Source organism: Topomyia yanbarensis, chromosome 3 (assembly GCF_030247195.1).
Source record: "Topomyia yanbarensis strain Yona2022 chromosome 3, ASM3024719v1, whole genome shotgun sequence".
Lineage (NCBI taxonomy): Eukaryota > Metazoa > Arthropoda > Insecta > Diptera > Culicidae > Topomyia > Topomyia yanbarensis.
Window position 1 is genome coordinate 335,925,183 of NC_080672.1, and position 27,100 is coordinate 335,952,282.

General features: G+C 40.7%; 4 protein-coding genes across 10 annotated transcripts in view; 2 read left to right on the forward strand and 2 right to left on the reverse strand.

Moving 5' to 3' along the window:
• LOC131691970 (acetyl-CoA carboxylase) overlaps positions 1-13,834 on the forward strand; it is a 54,711-nt gene extending 40,877 nt beyond the window's left edge. For all 6 annotated transcript variants that reach the window (XM_058978777.1, XM_058978776.1, XM_058978780.1 and 3 more), the window contains exons 4-11: positions 5,448-8,653; positions 8,807-9,075; positions 9,145-9,307; positions 9,619-11,738; positions 11,798-12,072; positions 12,132-12,473; positions 12,602-12,736; positions 12,803-13,834. In XM_058978777.1, the coding sequence (XP_058834760.1) occupies positions 5,448-8,653; positions 8,807-9,075; positions 9,145-9,307; positions 9,619-11,738; positions 11,798-12,072; positions 12,132-12,473; positions 12,602-12,736; positions 12,803-12,934 (6,642 nt within the window). In that variant the 3' untranslated portion in view covers positions 12,935-13,834. The remainder of the gene's footprint in view (positions 1-5,447; positions 8,654-8,806; positions 9,076-9,144; positions 9,308-9,618; positions 11,739-11,797; positions 12,073-12,131; positions 12,474-12,601; positions 12,737-12,802) is intronic.
• A 5,873-nt stretch (positions 13,835-19,707) lies between these two features.
• Positions 19,708-20,619, forward strand: LOC131691986 (dynein light chain Tctex-type 5-B). 2 transcript variants are annotated; one of them, XM_058978804.1, is made up of 4 exons: positions 19,708-19,802; positions 19,860-19,934; positions 19,997-20,095; positions 20,156-20,619. In XM_058978804.1, exons 1-4 carry the CDS (start codon positions 19,749-19,751, stop codon positions 20,519-20,521), a joined length of 594 nt encoding a protein of 197 aa, XP_058834787.1. In that variant the 5' UTR covers positions 19,708-19,748; the 3' UTR covers positions 20,522-20,619. The 2 variants fall into 2 exon arrangements, with proteins under 2 accessions (XP_058834787.1, XP_058834788.1); XM_058978805.1 differs by having other exon boundaries at positions 19,744-19,770.
• Positions 20,584-22,272, reverse strand: LOC131691977 (cell division control protein 6 homolog). The gene is made up of 2 exons (XM_058978794.1): positions 21,836-22,272; positions 20,584-21,778 (listed from the first exon to the last, which is right to left on the reverse strand). The coding sequence occupies exons 1-2, from the start codon at positions 22,141-22,143 to the stop codon at positions 20,698-20,700; spliced, it is 1,389 nt and encodes a 462-aa protein (XP_058834777.1). The 5' UTR covers positions 22,144-22,272; the 3' UTR covers positions 20,584-20,697.
• A 1,411-nt stretch (positions 22,273-23,683) lies between these two features.
• LOC131691976 (uncharacterized) lies at positions 23,684-26,594 on the reverse strand. The gene is made up of 3 exons (XM_058978793.1): positions 26,154-26,594; positions 25,546-26,100; positions 23,684-25,052 (listed from the first exon to the last, which is right to left on the reverse strand). The coding sequence occupies exons 1-3, from the start codon at positions 26,413-26,415 to the stop codon at positions 24,343-24,345; spliced, it is 1,527 nt and encodes a 508-aa protein (XP_058834776.1). The 5' UTR covers positions 26,416-26,594; the 3' UTR covers positions 23,684-24,342.
• Positions 26,595-27,100: the final 506 nt, after the last annotated feature.

A 27,100-nucleotide genomic window follows, 5' to 3' on the forward strand; every position in this document is an offset into this window, starting at 1 on the left:
CATCGTTCATTAGAATGCATTGCTTCCGATCTCAGACATGTATACTGTACAAAGATAGGAACCATTTTTTCATGAAATCTTCTGTTTTTCTGTTCTTTTTGCGCGCTTTGTTTCCTGTAGGTCTTGATGTTGATCCTCATTTTAATATTTTGTACTGTCCCTCCTTGACTACAATTTTTAGCAATATTGCGAACAGAGCGCGTTTTGTTTGACTTCAGGAGGCTGCATTTTTCTTTTTACTGTGAATGGTACTATTTCTTTGTCGGGAGTTTGACAAACCCTCAAGAGTGTAGGTTTCCTCTAACTTCCTTTTTATGGTGTGCTCCGCTGACTTCGACCATTTCGACACATCGATAAGTTCTCTGTGCAGCTCTTATGCAGAATTAAACTACAAATCGGATCAGTAACTCTGTCCATGCTTACAATACGATCAATTTTTTTACAGTTAACATGAAAAATCTCATAATTGGTATCATCATTTTTTCTAGACTCCTTGAATAATTTCTTTCAAAAACATCTTGCAGTTTGATTCTAGAGTAAATAGAACCAGAATCAAAAGAAAATCAATGGTTTTGGCAATTTGTCAAACGGGTCTTGCTCTCATGGCGAGGGATGGTTCAATTGGCACAAAAATTTCAACTTTTATATATTGGTCCTAGATGAATAATTCTTACAAAATTGGTTGAAATTTGTGAAGGTCGATTACACGTGCCTTGATCACATCGCGCGAAATGACATATGTACAATTTCATATGGTGCATACCTTGCGCTCGAAGGCAGGGAATTTGTTTCGTTCTGTTGTCTGTGGCTTTGTGGGTAACTAGTCAAAGATTTGTTAGCGACTTCTATGAATACCTGCCTTCAATAAAATTTTATTTTTTAATACTTATTAATGTTTCTACGTTTATCTGAGAACTGGTGAAAACAGATCCTCAAAAACTTTTCATATATGTTCGCGTTTGAAATCATATTATGCTACATATCGCGGCAAAGCTCCCAAGTAATCATAAGTATTGAGTCAGTTCACTGTATTGGCTATAAATTAGCACTAACATTGTATAAAAGCCCTATTTCAGCATTTACAATGCAATCAAACTTTAAATTAGCGTAGTGAATGCATAACAGTATAGGGAAATGTAGCATAATTGACAGCTCTATATACTTTCGTGAATAACCATGAATAATGTAACCTTAAAGCTGTACGCACACGATGCGACAAGACACATGCCACAAAAAATATTCGCCATGGAATTTGTTCTACTTATTCCAAAGCGGCAACAGCAACAGCGTTGGAATAGGTAGAACAAAATCTCAAATTGCGCGTTCCCCTTATTGATTGGAGATTTGTGCCGTGATTTGTCTTTTCATCGTTTTCCTGATGGGAAGAACTGGGAAAGTGGTAAGGTTAGGTATAAGGAAAATAACGACACAGAGAAATAGACTATATGGAAGTATTCTTCACTCCTAAGAGAATAAAAAAACACTTGTGGATGAGCGGATATATCAACACTCCCGAGAGAATATTGTTTTAACAGATAACACCCCCGAAGAGATATTCTCATTCACATTCGGCCTAAACCGATATAGGTTTATAAACTTTCACCAAGACTTTTTGGAAGCCACACGGTTCAGTTTATTACCATTCTCGCTAGTAATTCCAAAGATCGGTCGTTGATACTGCAAAAATTCTGGTGTATTTTCTCTGTAATTGACTTGGTTCCCAGAACTTTCCAGCAAACTGCCTGCGAACAAGATTTATGGAAATCTAGCCTCATCAAAACATTTGAACTCGTCAAACATTCCTTGGGATTTCACGGAATGTAAAGGAATACCTTATTCTGGTGAAGGCAATATGGTTTAACAATAAAACGAAATTCACCTGCCCTCCTACTTATCTCCTTCAATTTTTGTTTCAACTACTGCGCTGTTCGTTATCTGGAGAGAACCAATCAATACCACATTTTAAGCCAAACCCATTGAACCTGAGGATAGAAGAGTTAGCAGGGATTGAAAAGAGACGCCCGTGATGATCTTTTAACAGATCACCCTTCAGAGAAATCGAAAATAGACCTTTCTCTAACCTTCCCTGCACTCGATAAGTTTTGAGGCTCGAAATCCCTATACAATGAGCTTCTCGCAACTGCCAATATTCACATCTGACGCGGGAAGTTACTCAACTTTCGATTTACTAAAAATCCGAAAGGAGTGGAGATGTATGAATCAACGGTTTGATCTAAAAGAGTGGTAATATATATTCTAGCCAAGTCCACACAAATCCAATGTTGTATCACGACTTATTTAAAATTGAATTATTACACGATAGAACCACAAGAGGGTGTTGCATCTAGACGTTTAAATGATCAAAGACGATGTACTCATGATCAGACAACGGCGGTACGAGCTCGATGGGTACGAGCTAGATCGCCAACTACTGCGTAATACCGTCAGAGTAGAGAACTACATCTAACACCTCTTCCCTGCCAGAGCGTGCAAATGTTGGACGATTCCCTACATCAGGTATATGCTGTGCTACTTAAGTATTCCATCAATTCGATACCTCTCAAATTGTTATCTGGAGTTGTCTCAAATTTTGCGGTAGGTATTTGCATCCCTACCGATTTTGAGAGGAAACCCATTTCTGCCGCAGTATGATAAAACTCTTTTGAAATCATCAGAAGGTGATAGATCATTATGTGGCAAATTTGCCTATACACGTATTTCATGTTGATGTTATCAACAGTCAAATTGATTGTGACAGTACAGATATCGCGAGTTGTAAAGTCGAATATAATACATGCGGCAATAGCACGATCCGCAAGTATATATGCACAATGCAATTTACGTGGATTTGTCATTTCATTTTTGCTGAAAGCCACAAAGACGGAGTTAAGTAGCTTTCTAACATAGAGGTTTCTTTTGTGAAAATACGGTTTGTGAACCAAAGCTGTGGAAACCAGTGGATCAATTCTTGGTTGGATTCCACGCGGCCTCTATGCTGGTTTTGCCCGGAGAAATATAATTGACTGTTATCAACCTCCTAGGGGACCACAGTAACATCTGTTGTTAGTCTCTTATAAGACATGGGAAAAGAAACCCAGTGGGTCAATTCTTTGCTAAAATTCTTCGATTGATTTCATCACGCCGGATACCACACGGCTTTCAGGATTGTTGCTTGAAAATTCGGCATGTCGTCTTACCAGCGCATAGTGGCGGATCTTGGAACAATTGTCAGACAAACCCAAAAATGTTGCCAGATTTGACTGAGAGTTCGTATTTGAAATCAAAAGTAATTAAATAATAGATTCATTTTTCCATATAGTGTCTTCGAACCTTTTATATGACTATGATCGCATTTTTTATGATAAATTTTCCTTTACTATATCACCAATACCATCAAAAATGAAGAACACTATTTTAAATACATTGTATAATGTTTTGGTTTACTTTAGATTTTCTAATTAATCTAATTCTAATTATCAGTAACAAAAATTTAAAATCTCCTTAAGCCCGTCGGCGGACGAAGGCGCTAAATGAGACAATAATATTCGAAAACTAGAGGTAATTTTCCACAGAATGTATAATAATTGACCGTTTCTAACTTTTTCGCCTGATTGTACCTAAGAGGTAATTAAATTCCAAACTTAGCAAACTTAGCGAATATTATTATCGCAAACCAAGTTCTTTCGTTTCACTACAAAATGAAACTAGCTGTGCTGAAATCGGACTAAAAAGGTCAACATGCATTTGAAGTGAATATAGAAATTTTGGTTTCGAATTGATCATAAAATTTTGAAAATGTATCATTCAATATACGAGGAAGTTTAGGCAATATGTAAAATGTCTATAATTAAAACATAAATTGTTGAGGTTTTGTCCAGCCTCTGGTAACCTAAAATACACAAAATTAATGTCGCGGATGAGAGCACCATTTGGACTAATGAGCAGGATGATACAGCCCAAGTATCCAATAAACATTATCACGGAGCATTCTATCTTCTTTCGATCTCCATATAGGGCCGTCTTCAAGAGGCGCTAAGCCCTGTATACCGATTTATTTATGATATAATGTTAGAAAGTGCTAAATATTGTGCAATTACGGCACATACTGAAGAACTTTGCATCGTCATTCACGGCAAGTACGCTCGTTTTACTGCTTAGGCTGAATGCAATGAAACGTCAGATATTTCGGTAGATGCGTTTGGAAATAACGTTTAGTTGTTTTGTGCGATTTCGTATTTGTTTATTTTTAGTAGATTTCATGTGTCTCAAAATGCTGAAGTGATCGTCCTCTGATGCAGAGATAGAGGAATTAATCAGTGCTGTTTCAGTGAGATTAGTGGTAAGATCTCCCAAATAACTGCGAACCCCCCGTGAGCGAGATACCTCATTGTCATTGCCAAACGAATTCCTGGACTTAAAGTCCTCAAACTTTCCTTGGCAAGCTTTGGACGGATGAGTTTCAATAACTTCGTATAATCTTCTGGGGTCATTCTGAAATATTTGAAAAACAATTCTGGATCCCGTTTGAGCTTCATCTTGCAGGTACTGTTAGGACCATATCTATTTCAAAGACGCCAGGTATCTCGTATCCAGAAACGTTTTTTGTATACGTCCTATAATTAAAATTCATTTAGTAGGATAAACCTTAGTATGTTATGAAACTAAAAACAAAAATACTAATATACTTAAGCTATTGTGGCAAAAGGTCATTTTCCTTTTGTTTACTCTGTACTATAGCGACATAATATAGTAGAGGTGTCGCGGTTAATTATTATTTCTTTATTATTGTCAGTTTCATAGAAAAAATACAAATTCATTCACACAATTCGCATTCGTTTTTGACTCGGTTGTACACAAATGTAGTGTTTTACGAGTGTAGTGCTACTGAAAAAAACGCTGGTAGGGAAAATGTGAACACCGGCACTGTACCCATCTTGGTTCGGCTAAATTTTGTTTCACTGCAATGAATAGCGGGGAGTGAACGAGTATCGTGTAATGTCATGTAATCAAGTGTGCTACAAAAAGGCGAGACACAACATTAAACGCAGGAACACTTTTTAAAATGCTGGAAGCATGGAATAAAACGTTATGAAAATCCAGCCTTTGGTACATTATGACCTGGGACGTTATGGCGCAGTGATTTATGCTAAAATCCATGAGTGATTTATTCTCTGAAAATACGCCATCATCTATATTCAAATGCCATCTTTGGATGGATTCAATCTTTTTTCTCCATCAAGTTTCTTGCTAGATCATCATCATCATCATCCATTCCTTCACGAAGACGTAAATTACACCTCGGAAAACACACATACTGTCCACTAATGACATAGCAAACATTATTCACAGATTGTCCAAGCAAATCGAGCAAATAACATTTCTCAAGTAGCGCAAATAATAGTACTCATACTCTGTATATCTTCTCTCTCTCTATCTCTATCCCGCAGGTGCTGATCGCGAACAATGGCATCGCAGCGGTCAAATGCATGCGTTCGATTCGACGCTGGTCATACGAGATGTTTAAGAATGAACGAGCGGTACGTTTCGTTGTTATGGTTACCCCGGAGGACCTCAAAGCCAACGCGGAGTATATCAAGATGGCCGATCACTATGTTCCGGTACCGGGTGGATCCAACAACAACAATTACGCCAACGTCGAACTCATTGTAGACATTGCACTGCGGACACAGGTACAAGCCGTGTGGGCCGGTTGGGGACATGCTTCCGAGAACCCGAAGCTGCCCGAGTTGCTGCACAAGAAGGGGTTGGTATTTTTGGGACCACCCGATCGTGCCATGTGGGCTCTTGGCGATAAGGTAGCCTCATCGATTGTTGCACAAACTGCAGACATTCCAACATTACCGTGGTCCGGATCGGAGCTAAAGGCGCAGTACAGTGGGAAGAAGATAAAAATTTCCAGTGAGCTGTTTGCTCGGGGCTGCGTAACGACTTCGGAGCAGGGTTTGATAGCGGCCGGCAAAATTGGCTTCCCGGTCATGATCAAGGCATCGGAAGGTGGTGGCGGAAAAGGTATTCGTCGGGTCGATATACCCGATGAATTTCCAGCACTGTTTCGTCAAGTGCAAGCTGAAGTTCCAGGATCGCCTATCTTCGTAATGAAACTTGCACGGGGAGCTAGACATTTGGAGGTTCAACTGCTGGCTGATCAGTACGGAAATGCTATAAGCTTGTTCGGGCGAGATTGTTCAATCCAGCGGCGGCACCAGAAGATTATCGAAGAGGCACCGGCCATTATTGCCGAACCGGAGGTGTTTGAGGATATGGAGAAGGCAGCTGTGCGATTAGCCAAAATGGTTGGCTATGTGAGTGCGGGAACTGTTGAGTACCTGTACGATGCGGAGGGAAAGTACTTCTTCCTAGAGCTAAATCCACGCTTGCAGGTGGAGCATCCTTGCACGGAAATGATCGCAGAAGTGAATCTTCCCGCATGCCAGTTGCAGATTGGAATGGGTATTCCTCTCTATCGTATAAAGGATATCCGACTGTTGTACGGGGAACATCCGTGGGATTCTACTGTGATTGATTTTGATAACCCAAATACGAAACCGCGACCACGGGGACATGTGATTGCAGCTCGTATCACTTCGGAAAATCCAGATGAGGGTTTCAAACCTAGCTCGGGAACGGTACAGGAGTTGAATTTCCGTTCTAGCCAAAACGTGTGGGGCTACTTTAGTGTGGCTGCTTCCGGAGGGCTCCATGAATTTGCCGATTCTCAATTCGGACATTGTTTCTCCTGGGGCGAGAACCGACAGCAGGCGAGAGAAAATTTGGTAATTGCGCTGAAAGAGTTGTCAATCCGAGGTGATTTCCGCACAACGGTAGAATATTTGATTACCCTACTGGAAACGAATAGTTTCTTGGAAAACACAATCGATACGGCTTGGTTGGATGCTCTCATAGCTGAACGCGTTCAGTCAGATAAACCAGATATCATTCTTGGTGTCATCTGTGGTGCTTTGCATATTTCCGATCGAAAGATCACGGAATCGTTTACCAGTTTTAAAACTTCTATGGAGAAGGGACAAATACAGGCAGCGAACACGTTAACCAACGTTATCGACGTTGAGTTGATTAATGAAGGCATTCGATATAAGGTACAGGCGGCCAAAAGCGGACAAAATACATACTTCTTAGTAATGAATGGATCGTTCAAAGAAGTTGAACTTCACCGACTGTCCGATGGCGGAATACTGTTATCGTTGGATGGTTCAAGTTGTACCACTTATATGAAAGAGGAAGTGGATCGATACAGAATTGTGATTGGAAACCAAACGTGCGTGTTTGACAAAGAAAATGATCCATCGTTGCTGCGAAGTCCTTCTGCCGGTAAACTGATCAATTTGCTGGTCGAAGATGGAGCACATGTTAACAAAGGTCAACCATACGCCGAAATCGAGGTAATGAAAATGGTTATGACCCTAACGGCCGGGGAAACAGGTACGGTGTCATTTGTGCGACGTCCAGGAGCAGTGTTAGATGCTGGTTCTTTACTAGGACATCTCGAGTTGGACGATCCTTCGTTAGTTACAAAAGCGCAACCCTACAAAAATCCGTGGCCACTATTGACGGGAGACACCGTTCCAGTACCAGAAAAGTTGAACCGAGTTCATTTTACGTACAAATCCATTCTAGAAAACACGCTTTCCGGATACTGTTTACCAGATCCGTACAACGCCCCCAGATTGCGGGAGATTATTGAGAAATTCATGCAGAGCTTGCGCGATCCTTCTCTTCCTTTATTAGAACTACAAGAGGTCATTGCATCAATTTCTGGTCGTATTCCGATTTCGGTGGAGAAGAAAATTCGCAAATTAATGCAGCTCTATGAACGCAACATTACCAGTGTGCTTGCTCAATTCCCGTCGCAGCAGATTGCTTCCGTAATCGATATGCACGCGGCTACGCTACAGAAGCGAACGGATCGTGATGTTTTCTTCCTAACTACCCAAGGGATAGTTCAGCTTGTGCAGCGTTATCGAAACGGAATCCGTGGTCGCATGAAAGCAGCCGTCCATGAACTACTTCGGCAGTACTATGCAGTGGAATGCCAGTTCCAACATGGTCACTATGACAAATGCGTCGGTGCTATCCGGGATAAGCACAAAGATAACATGGACACCGTTGTCAGCACCATTTTCTCGCATAGTCAGGTGGCAAAGAAAAATCTGCTGGTGACCTTGCTAATAGATCATCTATGGGCCAATGAACCGGGGCTTACGGATGAGCTGGCAGCTACGTTAAGTGAACTGACTTCTTTGAATCGGGCGGAACACTCTCGGGTCGCTCTGCGAGCTCGTCAGGTTCTGATCGCAGCTCATCAACCGGCTTACGAACTTCGCCACAATCAAATGGAATCAATTTTCCTCTCCGCAGTCGATATGTACGGACACGATTTCCACCCGGAGAATTTGCAACGTTTGATACTTTCCGAAACTTCGATTTTCGATATTTTGCATGATTTCTTCTATCACTCGAATCGAGCCGTTTGCAATGCCGCGCTGGAAGTGTACGTTCGTCGTGCGTACACATCGTACGACTTAACGTGTCTGCAGCATCTGGAGTTGTCCGGGGAGGTACCCCTTGTACACTTCCAATTTCTGCTGCCCACAGCTCATCCGAATCGATATAGGTAATTATAGTATAGTTATGGGTGACGCCTGATTGGTAAAAAGCGTGAAAAACTCACTTATTTTAGAACAATTCTGAATAGTTAAAGCGATGTTTACCCAAACGATATCCAGTCTAGACTCGTTTTTAGAAGGTAATAAATATTTTATTTTAGACAACTGGCAGATGGAACCGAATGTGATACCATTGCCGATTCATTTATGCGTACCGGTTGCATGGCTGCATTCGACTCGTTTGAACACTTTGGACAGTACTCGGACGAAATTCTCGATTTGCTAGAGGACTTTGCTTCGCCTGCGTTTGTAAATCCCAAGGTTCTGGATGCGGTGGACGGCGGAGATTCAGATCGACGGATGAGTACCTCGATTAACGTTTCGATTTCGGATCCAATAGCCCGTGCTGAGGGAACAGACGGGACTGTCGGTATGTGATCATATGTGGACACTAGCTGAGCATCGGGGCTCAAGTTATGTTTTCATTTGTGTATTACAGCTAGTCCTACAGAAGCAATTCACATCCTGAGCATTGCCGTTCGAGACATGGGCGACATGGATGATTTACAAATGGAGCAAGTGTTTGGCTCATTCTGTGCTCAGCATCGCGAAGAGCTGATAAGTCGCCGCGTTAGAAGAATCACCTTCGCTGCGCTGAAAAAGTGAGTATCCCTTTATTATGTTGTGGCTGGCTAATTGGAATATTCGTAACACCGTACTTTCTAGATGTGGTACGGAATATGTAGATATTTGTCTCAGGTCTTTTAGTACAAATCCCAAATGTGAAAAAGGGAAATTTTCCACAGCTGTATTATCCACTAATCTATCCATGTAGAAAAAAGTGGGCTACGTTGCAGACCCGTCCAAAAACATTTCTAATGTGTTGCTTCCTACAGTCCAAGTGATTCTCCCGGTCATACCTTGGATAACGTAATGATGTCGTATTACTAACTAAATTGGCTTTCTTTCGCAGGCGCCAGTTCCCCAAGTTCTTCACCTATCGGTCTCGGGACAACTTCGAAGAGGATCGCATCTACCGTCATCTGGAACCGGCATGTGCGTTCCAACTGGAGCTGAACCGAATGCGCACGTACGACCTGGAAGCCCTACCTACGGCCAACCAAAAGATGCATTTGTATCTAGGTCGCGCCAAGGTACCAAAGGGTCAGGAGGTGACCGATTTCCGTTTCTTCATACGTTCCATCATTCGCCACTCAGATCTGATCACAAAAGAAGCCTCATTCGAGTATCTGCAGAATGAGGGCGAACGCGTCTTGCTGGAATCGATGGACGAGCTAGAAGTGGCATTTTCGCATCCTCAGGCAAAACGAACGGATTGTAATCACATCTTTTTGAACTTTGTTCCGACGGTCATAATGGACCCAGCAAAGATCGAAGAATCCGTTACAAAAATGGTTATGCGGTACGGTCCTCGGTTATGGAAGCTTCGAGTGCTACAAGCAGAACTGAAGATGGTCATCCGTCAGACAACTCAATCCCCAACTACCTCAGTGCGCCTTTGCATTGCGAACGATTCAGGGTACTTTTTAGATATAGCGATGTACACCGAAGTGACTGATCCGGAAACACACGTCATCAAGTTTATGGCGTACGGCAATCGTCAAGGACCTCTGCATGGGTTGCCGATTTCTTCTCCTTACATGACCAAAGATTACCTGCAACAGAAGCGCTTCCAGGCGCAGTCAAATGGAACGACATACGTGTACGATATTCCGGACATGTTCCGGCAGATGACCGAACGTCTCTGGAAAGAATTTTCAAAGGCCCGACCAACCGAGGATATAAGGATACCGGAGAAGATCCTCTTAGTGTGCAACGAGCTGGTGATGAAAGGCGATACGATGGAGGAGATCCAGCGACTTCCCGGTGAAAATAATGTAGGAATGGTGGCATGGCGGATCGTTCTTGCTACTCCCGAATTTCCCAATGGTCGTGAAATTGTTGTGATTGCCAATGACCTGACCTATTTCATTGGCTCTTTTGGACCGCAGGAGGATGTGCTGTTTTGCAAAGCTTCAGAGCTGTCAAGACAACGGAAGTGTCCAAGAATTTACATTTCTGTCAACAGCGGGGCCCGAATAGGTTTGGCTGAAGAGGTAAAGTCACTATTTAAGGTTGCCTGGGAAGATCCCGATGAACCGGAAAAGGGATTTAAATATCTTTATCTGACGACGGACGATTACAGTAAGATCGCGAATACGAATTCGGTGCGTGCCATTCTGATTGAGGACGAAGGTGAACCGCGGTATAAAATCACGGATATTATCGGTAAAACCGACGGATTGGGTGTTGAAAATCTGCGTAACGCTGGTATGATAGCCGGTGAAACCTCACGGGCGTACGAAGATGTAGTCACTATTTCGATGGTAACATGCCGAACGATCGGTATCGGTTCATATCTGGTACGCTTGGGGCAACGTGTCATTCAGATTGAAAATTCTCATATCATTCTTACGGGATTTGCCGCTTTGAACAAATTGCTTGGCAGAAAGGTTTACGCTTCCAACAACCAGTTAGGAGGCATCCAAATCATGCACAACAATGGAGTCACGCACAAAACAGAGGCACTAGATTTGGATGGTGTTTACACGATACTCTATTGGCTCTCCTACATTCCAGACATTCGGGGAGGAACTCTACCGATTGTGTCAGCTAGTGATTCTATTGACCGACCGATCGATTTCATGCCCACCAAAGCACCATACGATCCACGATGGATGCTTGCCGGTCGTGTGAACCCGTCCAATCCATCCGAGTGGGAGACTGGCTTTTTCGACCGTGGGACCTGGGCGGAAATTATGGAACCTTGGGCTCAAACGGTAGTTGTTGGACGAGCTAAGCTGGGTGGTATCCCAGTTGGGGTGATAGCTGTGGAAACAAGAACGGTAGAGCTAACAATCCCGGCAGATCCGGCCAATTTGGATTCGGAAGCGAAAACATTCCAACAGGCAGGTCAAGTTTGGTTCCCAGATTCGTCGTACAAAACGGCGCAAGCTATCAAAGACTTTGGTCGTGAGGAACTGCCGTTGATAATCTTAGCTAATTGGAGAGGATTCTCCGGTGGGCAGAAAGGTAAACACAACTGATGTTGCTATGATTGACATCAGCCAACTGGTCATTTTTCGTTTCAGATATGTACGAGCAGGTTGTGAAGTTTGGCGCATACATCGTAGATGGACTGCGGGAGTACAAACAGCCTGTTATCATCTACCTGCCACCGAATGCTGAACTTCGCGGTGGTGCTTGGGCCGTATTGGATCCAACAATAAATCCGCGATACATGGAAACCTATGCTGATCCGGAATCTCGCGCTGGAGTCCTGGAGCCGGAAGGCATCGTTGAGGTGAAATTCAAGGAAAAAGATCTCATCAAAAGTATTCAGCGGCTGGATCCGGTGGTACTAGAGGTAAACATCCAATTAAAGTTTATTTTTGTTCAGTTTGCATATTGACGGAATACTTTCAGTTGAAGCGGAAATCCGCCGAAGCTGCTGGCAATAAGGACGCGCTAAACGAACTGGAAAATCAAATCAAAGCACGGATCAACTCCCTGCTACACGTGTACCACACCGTTGCGGTACACTTTGCTGACCTACACGATACTCCCGAGCGTATGCTGGAGAAGGGTTGCATCAGCGAAATCGTGCCCTGGCGCAGCTCACGGACCTACATGTACTGGCGACTCAGACGACTACTCCTGGAGGAGTACTTTATCAAGCAGATACTGGACGCCCAGGACAGCCTGTCAGTTGGACAAGCAAAATCTATGCTACGTCGGTGGTTTGTGGAAGACAAAGGGGCCACAGAGGTAAGTTCGATAATTTCCTGTCGTTCTATTATGTGTTGTTTTGGCGAATACCATCTCATATTTTGATGATCAACCATATCTTAAATTATAAACTATCAAGATTGATGTTGATCTATATTTACTTCTAGGCTTACTTATGGGAGAACAATGAACCAGTTGTTGAATGGTTGGAAAACCAGAAAAAATGTGATTCGACCGTCTGTAGGAATATCTACGCTGTGAAGAAGGACGCAATAATTTCACAGATTCAAGTAGCTCTTGAGGTAAAATCTGAGGCCCATCCTGATTCAAGACGATAACATAATCTTTAAAACTATCTACCATTCTAGGAATGTCCTGAAGCAGCACTGGATGCCGTCGTTGGCCTTTGTCAGGCTTTATCGCCAGCCCAGCGTGGCGAAGTGGTGAAAACACTATCACAACTGGAGTTCGCCGAAAAGGAGCACGCTAACTTAGGATGACCGATACCAGGTCCAAAGTAACCGTGTCCCGGTGGCAGCAACAGCAGATGCTGCGTCAAACGGACTAAGCGAAGGAAATAGACACTCCTCTGGAATTCCTGAGCAATACTTTCTCACCATTTCGCTTCTCTTCATGATCAACTTTACATGAACCAACACTATAGCTATCCGTTCCATTTTGAATCAGTTGGTTTAGTTGTCGACCGATCGGAAGTATTTATTTTTTTCGTTTGTAAATTTAACAAAAAACACGTTCACATTTCAAAATTAAAATTGATGTAAATTAAAACAAAAATAAAAACGTGTTCTAATGGTGACTGTCATTAACGAGTTATAAATAGTTGTAACAGAAACGGATATCCGTTTATCATTTGACAATGACACGGACTAGTCAATCTGATATTGCAACGAAGTGGTTCATAGTGCTATCACAATTTATTGTTAAGTGGGATATAACAGTTCGGGATGTTTTCTCAAAAGAAAACATGTTAGTAAATAAAAGGCTTTGAGGTTTTTACGAATCATCAAATGAACAAACAAATCAATTGCCTATTCTACTAGTTTTACCTCATTTTCCTCCCTTTTTGGCTAGGTTAAAATTTACAGCTTGAGAAATAATACCAAGGATACCGGGTAACATTTTTAATATTTAGTTTGGTTAACTCTTGTGAAGGGTTAGCGTGTAGATATATGTATGACAATGCTACAGATCAAAGTTAAGATAATTTAACACAATAGAAAAAAGGGAATATCACGTATAGCATTAGCTGCATTTAGTGTATACTGCTAAAACAGTATCATAATCAAAGTGCCCGATAATAAAAGCAACAGCTAGTGTAACGCATCACTCAATCCTCTGTTATTGTACAAAATAAATGGAAACATGGAAGTAAAACGGAATCATACAGAGTTTTTTTTTATTTATACTTGACATATTGAAATATAAGCTATTCTTTGGTTCTTCGAAAAAAAACTTTGAAATGCTGTTTCAAGAGAACTTTCATCATGATCAACATCATCGTGGTCGAACGATCCGGGAACTACGCATCACGATCGAATGGCTGCTAAATCAATATCTATGCATCCGACATGTACAAATATTTACTCAACAACAATCGTGCCCAATGTCTCCAAGCCAACCAGCAATAGCAATAAGAACAAAACGCAAACATGAACTTTTGTCCGTGAACAGCTAAAAGCAGTACCGATGATGGATGATATGTATGTGGGTGATGACGCGAAAGAAGGCAGACTGATTGATCTCCATAGCAGTGCAGCGAACAACGCAGCTTCACCGTCAAGAAAGATCTCAAAGTACAGTAGTAAACTACGACAATAAACGGTACCGAGATGTGATTTTTGTTTTCATTATTTATTTTGTAAAAGCATATAGGATCTACGCTGCCCATAAAGCCATATGGATTTTTGTCGAAATTGAGTTATCTTTTGGATTGTGTGGGTGAATGGAGAACAGTGAGTCTAGTTATGTAAGGTATGTAAACTAGGCTGGATGGAACTATCCAAGTCAGTCTTGGATATCACATACATTTGGAACAGCATCAGATGTTGCTTCAAGCTGTTCTCAACTCCTATTCGGCAGTTTTCACGCCGCCACCCGCGTTACGGCTTGGTAAAGCCAAATTGGTGTCAAAGGGGGTCAATTAAGGTTGCCTGATGTATTCTTGATGGTCACATCATTAGCGTTTCTGCGCTAGAATCGACAAACAGCCTTAGTTGATTATAAGATTAGGGACTTACAGTGACTCAAAAAAAGTCTTCATACAGCTGTCAATTCCATCTTATAGCGGACCCTACACGAACACAAATATTGACAACAAATCATGTATTGATCAATATATTGATGGTGTAAGGTCATCTTGAAAATATTGATTCTGTAGGATTTAAATGGGATTGATGGATTGAAGCAGTCTTGTCAATATATTTATTGACAATATTTCTGTCTCGTGTAGGGTCCGCTTATCATACGATTTAACTAGAGCAAACCAACTGAAACTATCACATGGTGTTACAATTCGATAAAAAACAAAAAAAAACATGAGAATTTTTTTTTGAAATCTGCAGCTCTTTTAATAAAAAAATTAGCATAAACCATACTCAAAAAAGTCTTCATACCCTTACCTGTATACGAAACTAATTGGGTTTTTGAAGACAAAAAATTCAACTGAAACATATAATTTCTTTTGGCAATACTGTGTGAGATCCGTCAACACATCCGTGTATGTTTACAATTTGGTTATAGTGCTCAGGTGAAAAAAACTGCAATACCAATGGACAACCAAAAGAAACGCAAGGAAACTTCGGTGGAAGTACGCGAAATAATTTTAAAACTTCGCCGAGAAAAGAAGAGTTATGCAGAAATAGCAGCTACCGAGTGTTACGGTGCAATCAATCGTAAAATATTGTTCGGAGCGTGACTCTGCGGAAAATGCGCCTAGAAGTGGACGTCCGAGGAAGCTGTCAAGTAGAGACAGACGCCAGATACTGCAAGAAATTGAGCAGATTCCGAGAACAATTGCTGTGGAACTTGCTGAAATGGTACACGATACTTCCGGTACACAAGTAAATCCACAAACTGTTCGAAAAGTTCGCCTGACTTTCTATGATGACTTGTCGTACTGGGAACGCGTCATTTTCACGGACGAAAGCAAGTTTAATTTGTTTGGGTCCGATGGAAAAGTGAAAGTTTGGAGAAAAAACGGCACAGCCATGGAACCCAAGAATTTGTTGCCAACCGTAAAACATGGTGGTGGGTCCGTAATGGTCTGGGGCTGTATGTCGGCGGCAGGAGTAGGAAATTTGGTGTTCATTGATGGCGATTCAAACATTTAGACATATTGCGCACTAATTTGAAGCAATCTGCTAAAAAAATTGGCTTTGCGCGTGATTGGATCTTCCAACAAGACAATAACCCCAAGCATACAGCCAATATTGTCAAGGAGTGTTGTTTAACACCCCAAAACAACTTCATTCTCCGCCACAGTCGCCTGACCTAAATCCTATCGAACATCAAGGGGATGAATTATATAGACGGCTCCAAAACCAAAAGTTTTCCAGTTCCGGAGCCTTGAAAGCTGCTCTTCAAGAACCGTGAATAAATATACCAGTGGAAACTACGCGTAAATTGGTTCACTCCATGCCCAACCGCTTGAGGGCATGTGTTGAAGCCCGCGGAGGTCCTACAACATACTAATTTATTTTTGTACAACTTATTTCACTGTATGAAGACTTATTTGGATTGGATAATTGAATTTTGATTTTTTAATAAATGTTGAACAAAACAAGAAACAATTATTTGTGTGTTTTTAAAGTAATTTATCACGACTAATTTTTATGCATCATAGGATTGAGCCTAAACTATAGCTGAAAAGAAATATCTCCAAATTTGATGGTGGATGAAGACTTTTTTGACCCACTGTATATTTAATGTGGTAAATAATGTCTTTTTCGCTTCAGATAGTTGATATTCGAGCCAGTAGTCCTTGAGCGTCTGACATACGAGTTCCGACGGAAATTGAGGATCCGATAGAGATCCTTTCTATAAGATTATCGACCGACTACGAGATGGCGATGGGCCTGAGGCCTTCGACTGGCATGGTTCATTCTCATTGATTCGGAAGTCTTGACTGGTTGGTAGGTATGTGCTCCTACTTGCAAGTTGATCAATTCGCTTGGGTGGGGGACATGTGGATCCTACTAGTTATCGACTCTTTTGATCGTGAATATGAGGCTAGTTCAGGAAAGAAGTGCAGGACTGGCACCTAAGAGATAGATATTATTCAGGACTTGTTCTTATGATTATTAAACTCGACCAAGCACACCGGCTATCAGAAATGATAAGCAACTGTTTTGGGTCGGTATGGTCTATTCGAGTCGAACCAGGCGGACATTCGGTTTGAGCAAACTGGTCCAAAATATAATGAATACGTATATTGACTAGAGCAGGGATAATCGAATTATGTTATAAGATAGAGATGAAACAGCACAGTTGTAGGAAAAGTATTCACGAGTACGGACTAATACTGCTAGTATGTTTACCGTTTCAATTAATAGTCGATTGATCCGCTCCGGACCTTGGAGACAAAAAGGAGATTAGGAAGAGACAGAAGCGGATTCAATGCGAAATTTGCCAATATGACGTTGACCCAAGGCGATGCATAGTGGCGTAACTAGACCAAGTTCCTGGCCAAAATTATTTTGCACGGTTTTAACCCTTATTATATCTCAAAGAGCAGTAAAAAGTGATTTCTTACAGTTTTGGACAATTAGGTTTTACACCAAGCGAAATAACCCCACAAAATGAGCCGGATTAACTTCGTTTGACTATTCTCGGTGGTTTGTTTACATTGGAGTTACGTGAGTTCGAATGAAACAGATGAGCACCCGTTGCACTCGCACTCACGCACCTGACAAAGTAAACAAACCACCGAGAATTGTCAAACATGAACTTCATTCATCATGAGTTCATTCGTGTCGTCTTCTTGTAGAACTCAATATAGGAATAAATAATTACCGCATCAATCCTCCTAGCAGTGTAGTGAAAAAAAGTAAATTACACTTCAATGTTGATTTCTTCAAATTTAACGATGTTATTGGCGATGCCGGGTGTCAATTAGAAGGTTTCGCACTTAAAGGTTTTGATTTTATGAACGTAACCCCACAAATTAAAATATATTTTTGCTCATAACATTTCAAAATTTGCGATAAAATTGAGCTACTGCAATAAAGTTCGTCCGCCAGCTCATCTTCTAAATTACTAAACTTATCTTAGATAAATATAGCAGGAAATTGTTTCAGAATTTGAGAACGATATTTTCTCATAAGCCTTTTGATGCTTCTATCGGTATCTAGAAAATAACCTCGTGGATGGTTCACAAATAGGATACTTATATAAATCAATTTTTTTTTAATATGCCAATAATGCACAATGAAATAAAAAGATTCAAATTTTAAACAAAATTCCTAATACCATTAGTCAGATGCTTGTCAGTAATCTATATGAAAATCAGAGTGAACTTTCTAATTAATAGACTATGTACGAAAAAAGCATTAATATACAGTATTAAAATTCATAACAGATACAACCTGAACAAAATTTGTATGTTCATTTAATGACGATCTACCAACGTTTAGAAAGCAACTTGTGTGCGTGACTATTCATATAGTAAGATTCGGGTTAGTTATATTTCACATTCTACAATAAGCAGAACGTGCATGCGATTGTAAATATAATTGTCATAATGGATTGCATAGATTAATGAACAAAAGATCTAATTAATCTTTAATTATCTCGATTTAAAAAATATCCACATCACAATAGAATTGAAGAAACTTGCGGAGACACTGAGTAAATCATTGTATACCTTCATACATAATCTAATCTAATCAAATTGAGATGTTTAGTACAGCCTCAATAAAGGCTTTGTTGCTTATTTTGCCCATATTTTGGCATAAACATGCCATTTTCAAACTGCTGTAAAAGCGGCAATAGGATTAATTGGGAATGCTTTTTTTTCGTGAAACGGAGAGAAGAGAGCCCAAATAACCGTGTCTTTTAAACGGATCTGCCCGACAATACCCGACAAGATACTTTTTCCACTACCGAATTTTTAATAATATTGATAAAATTTGCGCATTTTGAACCCAAATCAAAAGAGGAAAAAATGTAACAAAAATAGATGTTCTTTGGTCAAACTTGTTGGTGTTTGTTATGAAAATCACGATTTTATACCAGATATTGACTTTGTATACTTAGTTTTTGGGCGATATAAAAAATTGTGAAACAATGTAATTTAAAGTTAGAAAATCCGTTAGAAATTCACCATTTTCAAATACTCACATACAAAAACTATCAATCGAAAAACCTATTTTTTTGTTGTCATTCTTTGGAGTGTGGTTTGAAAAACTATTTTGTCGAAAAAATAGGAAAGAACACCAAAAATTATGTTCTGCTATTTTGGCCAGGATTTGGTAGTAGTTACGCCACTGTGCGATGGTAGGATTATTTTCCATACGATGACAGATTAGATGACACGACGTTACACGCTCTAGACTTGTGCCAAATAGTTTGTATGAATGTATGTATGAATTTAAGCCCGAAATGTATGCCTGTATGCAGGAGCAATGTTTCCCTGAGCAACACGGAAGGACAGCCTCTGAGCCGCCAAAACGCTCATGGGAAGCCGGGTGCGCGGTCGTAGGTGTGACCATAAAGCACTGCACACACTGTCAAGTGCAACGGTGAGACGGTAGGTGTGCAGTTAATGCACATAGGTTGCAGAAATAGGTTGTTGAGACAGCCCGATTGCACACTGGACACTGATAAATAACAATAACAATTGAGTTATCTGTTGGACTATGTTCTGTATCACCACTTAATCACAATGCACTAATGTTACCAGGTTTTCTCGGCTTGCTGTTTTTCCATATGGGACTCTTGCTTTTATGGGCAGTACGGCTCAGTTATGCAAACGCATTGAACCGTGTGAAAACATCGGAAATCAAAAACCTTTCACACCGAGAAGCTTTCAAAATCTAGTAGCCTTTGGTTGTGCTTCTGACATTCATTTAATAAATTTGTCCTTAACATCATTTCTAACAACAACTGGATAACCGGAACATCGAGCAATTAATAGTTTAAAAGCAATGTCAGAAAAAGAAGTTGAAATGGCCGCGGAGCCAGAGATTCAGGTTTACATAAATTATTTAAAAAAAAACCACATGTGAATGCAAATGTAAAAAAATATTTTTTCAGGGGGAAAGCCCGAAAAAAACAACCAAGAAAAGGATTGCTATCATGGAACCCCATGAACAGTTCGGTACTGAAAAGCGCAAAGAAGGGAAAAAATATGTATGGTCATTCATGTACTCTAATTCTGCTTTCCCCTAATATTTCGTCCTTGTTCAGCGCAAATCAATTTTTCCTGGCTTACGCGAAAGTATAATGATGGACAGACGTAGATCGACGGTTGGCGTCGGTGAAGTGCGTTTCGCTTTAATATTTTTCTCACTAAAGAAATGGGAAGCTAACAAATGTTTTTCTAGCATCACCGGCAATCGTCAGCTCAACTGTTCAGCCGAATGATGGACAATGCCTTCCCACCAATGGAATCCCGTGTGTGGACCAGCCGAAGAAGTACCATGGTAATTACTTCTAGTACAATCTTATTTCGCCTCACACGTTAGTTTGAAATGATTTTCTAGTACCATACACCTCGCTTCCAAAACAACTATCGGATGGAATCTCGGCACCCGTTCAATCGTGACAGTGTTGATACCCTCATCAGTCGATTCTTGACGATATTTTTGAACGAACAGGCATATAATCCTAGGCGAGCCAAACGACTGGCAGAACATCTGAGCGTAGAGCTGAAGGACCTCATCAAATACTGCAAGTACGATAGGTATCGCATCATCGCGCTCGTAACAGTGGGAGACAAATCTTCGCAGGATTTCAAGTCCGTTATGCGATTTTTGTGGGACTCCGAAAAGGACAGCTATACTAATTTTGCTTTTGAGACATCCACATACTTTGTGACAGCTACGATCTTTGCAGTGTACTACGAATAACTTTCAATTGACTCTTTTACCAGGTGTCATAATTTTGTGACTCGAAGACTTTGCTACTTACAAAATTCAGCAGTTCATTTGTTATTTATTTATTAATAAAACTGTACTCGAAAATAAATAAAAGCTAACTCAATTTCATAAAACAAACCTAAAACTATACCTGAAAACCTGGGCCATTATTTCCCGACACATGACATATCGCTGAGAATGCTGGCTATGAGTTGCTTATCGTTAAGAACATTGTGCACCTCATCTTCATCCCATTGTAGCAGGACCCGATTCATGCGTGCTTCCTTCTTGCCAACCATGCGCAAAACTCCACGTGTCTCAACAAGCGAGCAGAGGTTTGTAAATTCCGTCTGATCAACCGACTGTAGATTTTGCTTCGCGCACACAGCCTTGTACACTTGATGCAGTTTTCCTACGGTCACGTCCTTACTTTTGCCCGCTTTCAGTACAAGCAATAGCGAACAAATTAGAAGTTTTTGTTGCAATGGAAAAGCTGCGTCTTCATCCATGTTTTGCGTCGACCCGTAAACTTGATTTAGTGTACTCACAACCTGTTTAATTTGAACAACTTTCGGGGGAGATGTTGGTTTTGTTTCAACTTTTGATTGTCCCACAGCCTTTGCAGCAGATTTTCGCTCTTGACGTTGATCTTTGTCGGCTGATTCCACCAAACTCTTGGTAAGCAATAGAGCACGTCTGGCATCACCAGATGTGGATGCAACCTTAGCTGCCAATAAATGCAGCGCCGCGTCATTGAACAGTTCGCAAGTATTGTTCTGTCGTAGACTATTCTTCAGGATGTTAACCAATTGGGGTTTTGTGTACGGCAAGAATTGTATTAAATGAGGTCGTAGTTCGCATCTGGCTTGAAGTCTGGACAAAAGACGATCCGTCAAATCGAGTGCGTTGGCAACTCCTACGAGAATGAGCTTAGAATCCCGCTTGGCTGGCCACTCGAAAATATTGTAGAGAATAGTCTGCTTACTACTGGCAAGTTGATCAATTTCATCCAGTACCATCATAATAGTCTTGTGTTTTTTCTTTAGATACTCTTCGATAGCACTAAGGTAAAATTTCTCCGTTGTGCCTGCCGATGAAAGTTGCAGTTCTTCGCATATTTTCTTATAGATGCTTCCTGCACTACTCATAGAGGTACAATTTACGTATACCATTTTAATCTTGCTGGCTAACTTACGATCGCTTATTATTCTCGTGAGCGTGGCTGTTTTACCCGTTCCTGGTGGGCCACTAAAATAATAATTATTAAGTTGTAAAGAAATTTAAATAAAAAAAATCATATTTTACCTTATGTACAAACTCCCGGATCCATTCTCCGCTAAAACGTCTTCAATGTACTTCGCCAATTCTTCAGTTTCGCGTTCCCGTTCCGGTAAACTACCCACAGCACTGACGCTAATATTCTCCTGCTTAGCAGGGCTTACTTTGGTACGTTTTTTGGGGGATACTTCAGCATCTTCCTCTGGTATGAAGTCGTTCTTTTTTTGTCGACCTCTACGTCGAGGTGTTGAATTTTCCTTGGTTTCTTCTAGCTCTAACTCTTGCAGAACCTCACTTGATCGACCTCTGATGCTACGACGGGTGCTTCTCGACATTTTAATGTCCGATTATTACAACAATTTCTATTGAAAAATTCACCTGCAAAAATTTTACCGCACGTCAAATACGCGCCGAATTCAACGTCTGCCAGCTGATTGATTTCAATAAAGCCTGAAGCCGCGCATCAAACGAAGATAGATACGGAAGGATCTGTCAAAACGAAGGACTCTCACTGGATGACGTCTGAAAAGCGTCCAGTATGTGACCCATGTTGGACGGTTCAGATACACTTTACTCGGCTTCTCATTTGATTATTTAGATTTGATTACAGCGGCGTAAGTGGGTAAGTGGGTTGAAACTCTCGTTTCATTGGAAACGCGCCTTTTAATGTGACAAACTAAATTGGGGGGTTCGTTTATAAATCCTAAGAAATATAGAAAAATATTTATTACCAGTTTATTGTGTGCTTAGTTGGCTACGTTAACTGTAATTGTTATTCAAACAGACTACTGATTCTTTAAAAAAAATTATAGGTATGCTGTGTAGGGAGTTTCAATGAAAAACAACCCAGTAAAGTGGAGCCGGAAATGAACTGGAATTCTGGCTGGTTCCAGTTCGTATTCTGGCTCCAGTGAGACAACCGATTCTAACAAGAATCGGTTGTGTCACTGTAGCCGGAATACGAGCTGGAGCCAGCCAACATTCCGGTTCATTTCCGGCTGAGCTTAACTGGGAAATTGAATGCTTTAATTTTTTTTACAGCGGTACACTGGACATGAAAAAACAAAACCACATCTAGTAACGAATGGCTGTACTAAAACGCACTACAGACTACAGACACTTTATATAACAGACTAGCGGAGAGAAAAACAGTAAAGCTAGCAACCATGGATGTAAACTGGCATCACGGAAGCTCCCATAACCCGGTCAAACCATTCGGAATTTGATTTGGAATCCTGAATGGAGTCATTATGGATTCCAAATCAAATGCAACAACCGATTCTGAGTCGGAATCGGTTGTTGCATTTGATTTGGAATCCATAATGACTCCATTCAGAAATCCGAACCGGTTCCGGAATGAGTTTAACTGGGAAGCTTTGCATGGGCTTCCTCTTGCACTTCCCCTCTCAAAACCATCATGCTCGTTTAGCTGCACTTTTTGACAGTCCGTTTGGCTGCAATTTTTGACACTTCGCTAGTCTGTGTATAAACCCACTGAGACGTTCAAAAAATTGTTTCAAAATCGTTCAACACGGGTCCAACTATGGACGTTTGTTGAACGGTTATTTGGACGTTGTCCAAATTGGTCCAACGAACGTCCTTCATTGGACAATTTTGAAACCAACCGTTCTTAGAGGGAAGTATCTGTACTACAGACTAAAGTATGAAGTGCCATTTACACGATCCGTTATCACTTGCGTTAACTCCGAAGCACTGGGAGCAAGAAGCGTGTACTGAAAAAAACTTCGAATAAAAATCATTATATAGATGATAAATGTAAACTGTGTAGTTATACACCGTCTGGATAGGAGTGCACGAGCCCATTCTGATTGATTGCATTTCTTTCTAGGTGCGCGAAGCAGTAAAACAATTCGGTAGCAGTTCTAAAATATTTTTACTAAGTCTTCGCAGTTTTGATGAGTCTTAAGAGTTCTGTTTGATTTCTGATGAAAGGTTTTCAACCTGTTGCACTACTTTTGTTTGGACTCTTGTCTGTCAGGTAAAATAGTCACAGGTAATGGTTTCCTAAGATTAATTGCAAATTTAGTATCTCACATATTTTAACGCACAACTTCATACTTCTATTTTTGTTTTTGGTTTTTAGTCCATTAGTCATTTACTAATTCAAAACAGTTTTGTTGGATTATTAAAATAGTTAACTAAATCTTACTATTCCTTCGTATTGACTGAGCAGTTACAGAAACTTGATATCCTCCTTCGTGGGGAAAATTTAGCGTGCTACTCGTTTTTTTGCTTAAAAATACTGATTGCATCAGTAGAACTAAATTTTGGGACTAGAGCTGTAAATTTACCGATAGAGGTAAGCTGTACCAATTTAAACTACAGATATTTCGAACGGAAATTTTTCCTAAAATTGCTTAAAACGTTCGCTGCCGTTATAACTGTCATATGTATATAGAAAAATCTATAGAATATGATACAGATATACGGATAATGGCAGTTTAGTTGTGTCAAATTAAGTTTAAATAAAATACTAGTATCAATAAATAAATAACAAGGACAAGATCAAACGATTAATAATGTGAATCGTCATGAGCGTTTTTGTTTGGTGTCAGACTTAGGTTAAGATTCGATCTACGATGAGCAGTAGAGGAAGTCAAAGGTCTTGAATCAACTCGTGCTCGGCATGTCCCTTCATGTGTCGAGATTCCATTCACAGAACGTCGGTTTTCGATTTTTAGATTAGGTTTTCGTGCAATCAACGTACTACGGCCAAGCTTCATATCATCAGTTAGTACATGAAATGCCTCTTGCCTAACACTGGAATTAGTAGGTGTAGTCGCTACAGCACAATCCTCCTCTCCATCCAGTACTACCAGATCACTCCGTTCGATATTTTGGGTGGGAAGATCATTTCTTAAATCAGGTGAATGGCCTCCTGGGATCGGCGTCTTACTGGGAGATTCCACCTGCGTTAACTGATTGAACTGCTGCTCGTCTATCAACGAAATCGGTTCGTGACTTCCATGATCCGGTACAATGTCCGTCTTGCGAAACTTCTCCGTAATCAGTTCTGTCACTTCGTATTCATAATCATCGCAGTCTTCGTAGCAGAACTTACGTTTGAGCGAATTTTGATGGCTGATCATTGTGTCCCAGTTTTCATCTGATGCCATTAGTTCATCCTCAATTTCGGAAGTTGGATTGCGATACTCCAGGAAGGTGCGACATTTTTCCGTCACTGTGGTTTGCTGTACAATGGCTGGCGTATCCGGCCGAGGATCTGAGGAATTAAAATGGTACATATTAGGCTTGGTCAGTAAGCCTACAGCAAATCATAACCATAGCTGCTAATTTTCGACAGGTTTGTTTGAACTTAAAGGAGGAAGAAATCTCAAATCATGTCCTACTATGTTGAAACCGCAGTTGCTAGTTGTATCATTCATTTGGGCTTTACGATTGATGTGCACCGGTGTTGTGGAGTGTTGAGCGGAAGCGTCAATGTAACATACTCTAAAGCGCAAAAAAGTTCAAAACCAGTGCAGTGCACTACACCGGTGCACTTTAATCGAAAAGCTCATAGGCTTTTGATGCAAAACTCTAATGGACTTATCGATTAATGTGCACCGGTGTAGTGCATTGGTATTGCACTTTTGAGCAGAAGTTCAAATAACTGGGTATGTTTCATTGACACTACTGTTCGAAAGTGGAAAACCAGTGCACTCCACTACCCCGGTGCACTGCCATCGAAAACGGAAATAGCAAAATGTACATACCATGTGGTCTATCAATTGTCATAATTGTATGACCTGTATCTTCATATCCGCTGCCACTGCTCAACTCTTTGGTGTCGTTTTCCTCAATCGTCCTTTCCTCTCCGCTTCCAGCTTTTCCAGTAGGGTTTACGGTCTGTCCCTTGCTCGCTAAATACTCCCTGAAATCTCGAGTGGTGCCATCTGCGTTGTTGTTATTGTTTTGCATGTCGTTGATAATGTCATTCCAGTCGTCAAGCTTATCAAAATTGGTGCATTCTGATTCACGATCATCCTCGTACGAACAAGGCGAATCGTATCGTTTCGAAAGTCCTTTGTCGGTACTTTGCGAGTATTGCGAAAAATTCTCTTGAGCATGTGAGATCGACAGTGAGTACGATAAGGACAAAGATCTTGAGTGCTGTTGCTCATCGGAACTACCGCCGTCGGCGGCATCGCCACTATCGTCGAACTCCTCTCCCGTCAGTTCTAACGGATCATCATCATTGTCCAGTGTAGTTTCCAATGACTCGTGCGATTCTCTATCTATTGAAAAGGCACTGTCGTTCAGTACGCATCCTAAAAAGTAAACATTAATTATAGCTTGACTAATTAAGCTTAATGAAACATACCCGATTCCTCACGATCTGGTTCAAAGCAATCATTGTTCAACACAGGGATAGCTAACATCCCAACGTTATTCTCTTCATCTAAATCATAATTGGACATCAACATTTGCATCGTACCTTCAAACTCTTGCGACAATCGTGAATCCGATAGACAGCAGTTACGGTTGCTGTTGTTACCATTTTTTGCAAAATCAACTAGAGGGCTTTGGTTCAGTTCCAGGACGAATGTGGAAAAATCCATCGTCGAGGGTACGGGAGAATCCATTTTTTGGGTTTTCACTAGCGAACAGCTGAATTGGCTATTTTTATCCGTCGGTCATTCTGCATAGCAAACCGCGAACTAGAACGTAATACAATAATACTGTTTATTCATTAGTATTTTTTATGCAAATTTCAGAAAGGAGCCAAATGCAGCATACATTCGAAAGTTTTTGTTTATTATATACCATTTTGACATTTATTTGAATATCGCGTACTCGATTTGCGCATGATGCAGCCAGAGTGGCCAGATTCTTTATAATCGGTTCTCACGAAAAGTTTCTCAATAAATTTTGATTCTGAACTTTTTGTGTTGATATAACTTTGAAGAATACTGAATTACGGAATGATACATTGAGTTAATTTAAAAATTACCTTTAATTATTCAAGCACCCATTGAATTTCTGACCTGAATGAGAAATGTATGATGGTGAATAGGTAGTGCACAAAAATAATAAAGGTTTGTAGTTTTCAGTAGGAATAATGAAATATCGGTAATTTTATCCAACTCATCAGTGAATCCGTAGAAAACCCTAAAATTGGTAGAAATAGCGATAAATCGCTAAGTCTAGCGACCCTGGTTCCCTTTGAAAGAATGTCGGAGTCGTGTCGGACCAATGTGTTGGATTCCGAGATGGATTCTACATGTAGAAAAAATCAGTAAATATAACGATATTTTCGTTTTAAACAAC

Excerpts from the sequence above, each read along its gene's own strand:
- LOC131691986 (XM_058978804.1), top strand. The coding sequence starts at position 19,749 with ATGGAACCCCATGAACAGTTCGGTACTGAAAAGCGCAAAGAAGGGAAA. Across the intron at positions 19,803-19,859 it reads GCAAAGAAGGGAAAAAATAT|CGCAAATCAATTTTTCCTGG; the intron begins GTATGGTCATTC and ends GTCCTTGTTCAG. Across the intron at positions 19,935-19,996 it reads CGACGGTTGGCGTCGGTGAA|CATCACCGGCAATCGTCAGC; the intron begins GTGCGTTTCGCT and ends ATGTTTTTCTAG.
- LOC131691977 (XM_058978794.1), bottom strand. The coding sequence starts at position 22,143 with ATGTCGAGAAGCACCCGTCGTAGCATCAGAGGTCGATCAAGTGAGGTT. Across the intron at positions 21,779-21,835 it reads TCCGGGAGTTTGTACATAAG|TGGCCCACCAGGAACGGGTA; the intron begins GTAAAATATGAT and ends TTATTATTTTAG.
- LOC131691976 (XM_058978793.1), bottom strand. The coding sequence starts at position 26,415 with ATGGATTCTCCCGTACCCTCGACGATGGATTTTTCCACATTCGTCCTG. Across the intron at positions 26,101-26,153 it reads ACCAGATCGTGAGGAATCGG|GATGCGTACTGAACGACAGT; the intron begins GTATGTTTCATT and ends TTTACTTTTTAG. Across the intron at positions 25,053-25,545 it reads GACAATTGATAGACCACATG|ATCCTCGGCCGGATACGCCA; the intron begins GTATGTACATTT and ends TTAATTCCTCAG.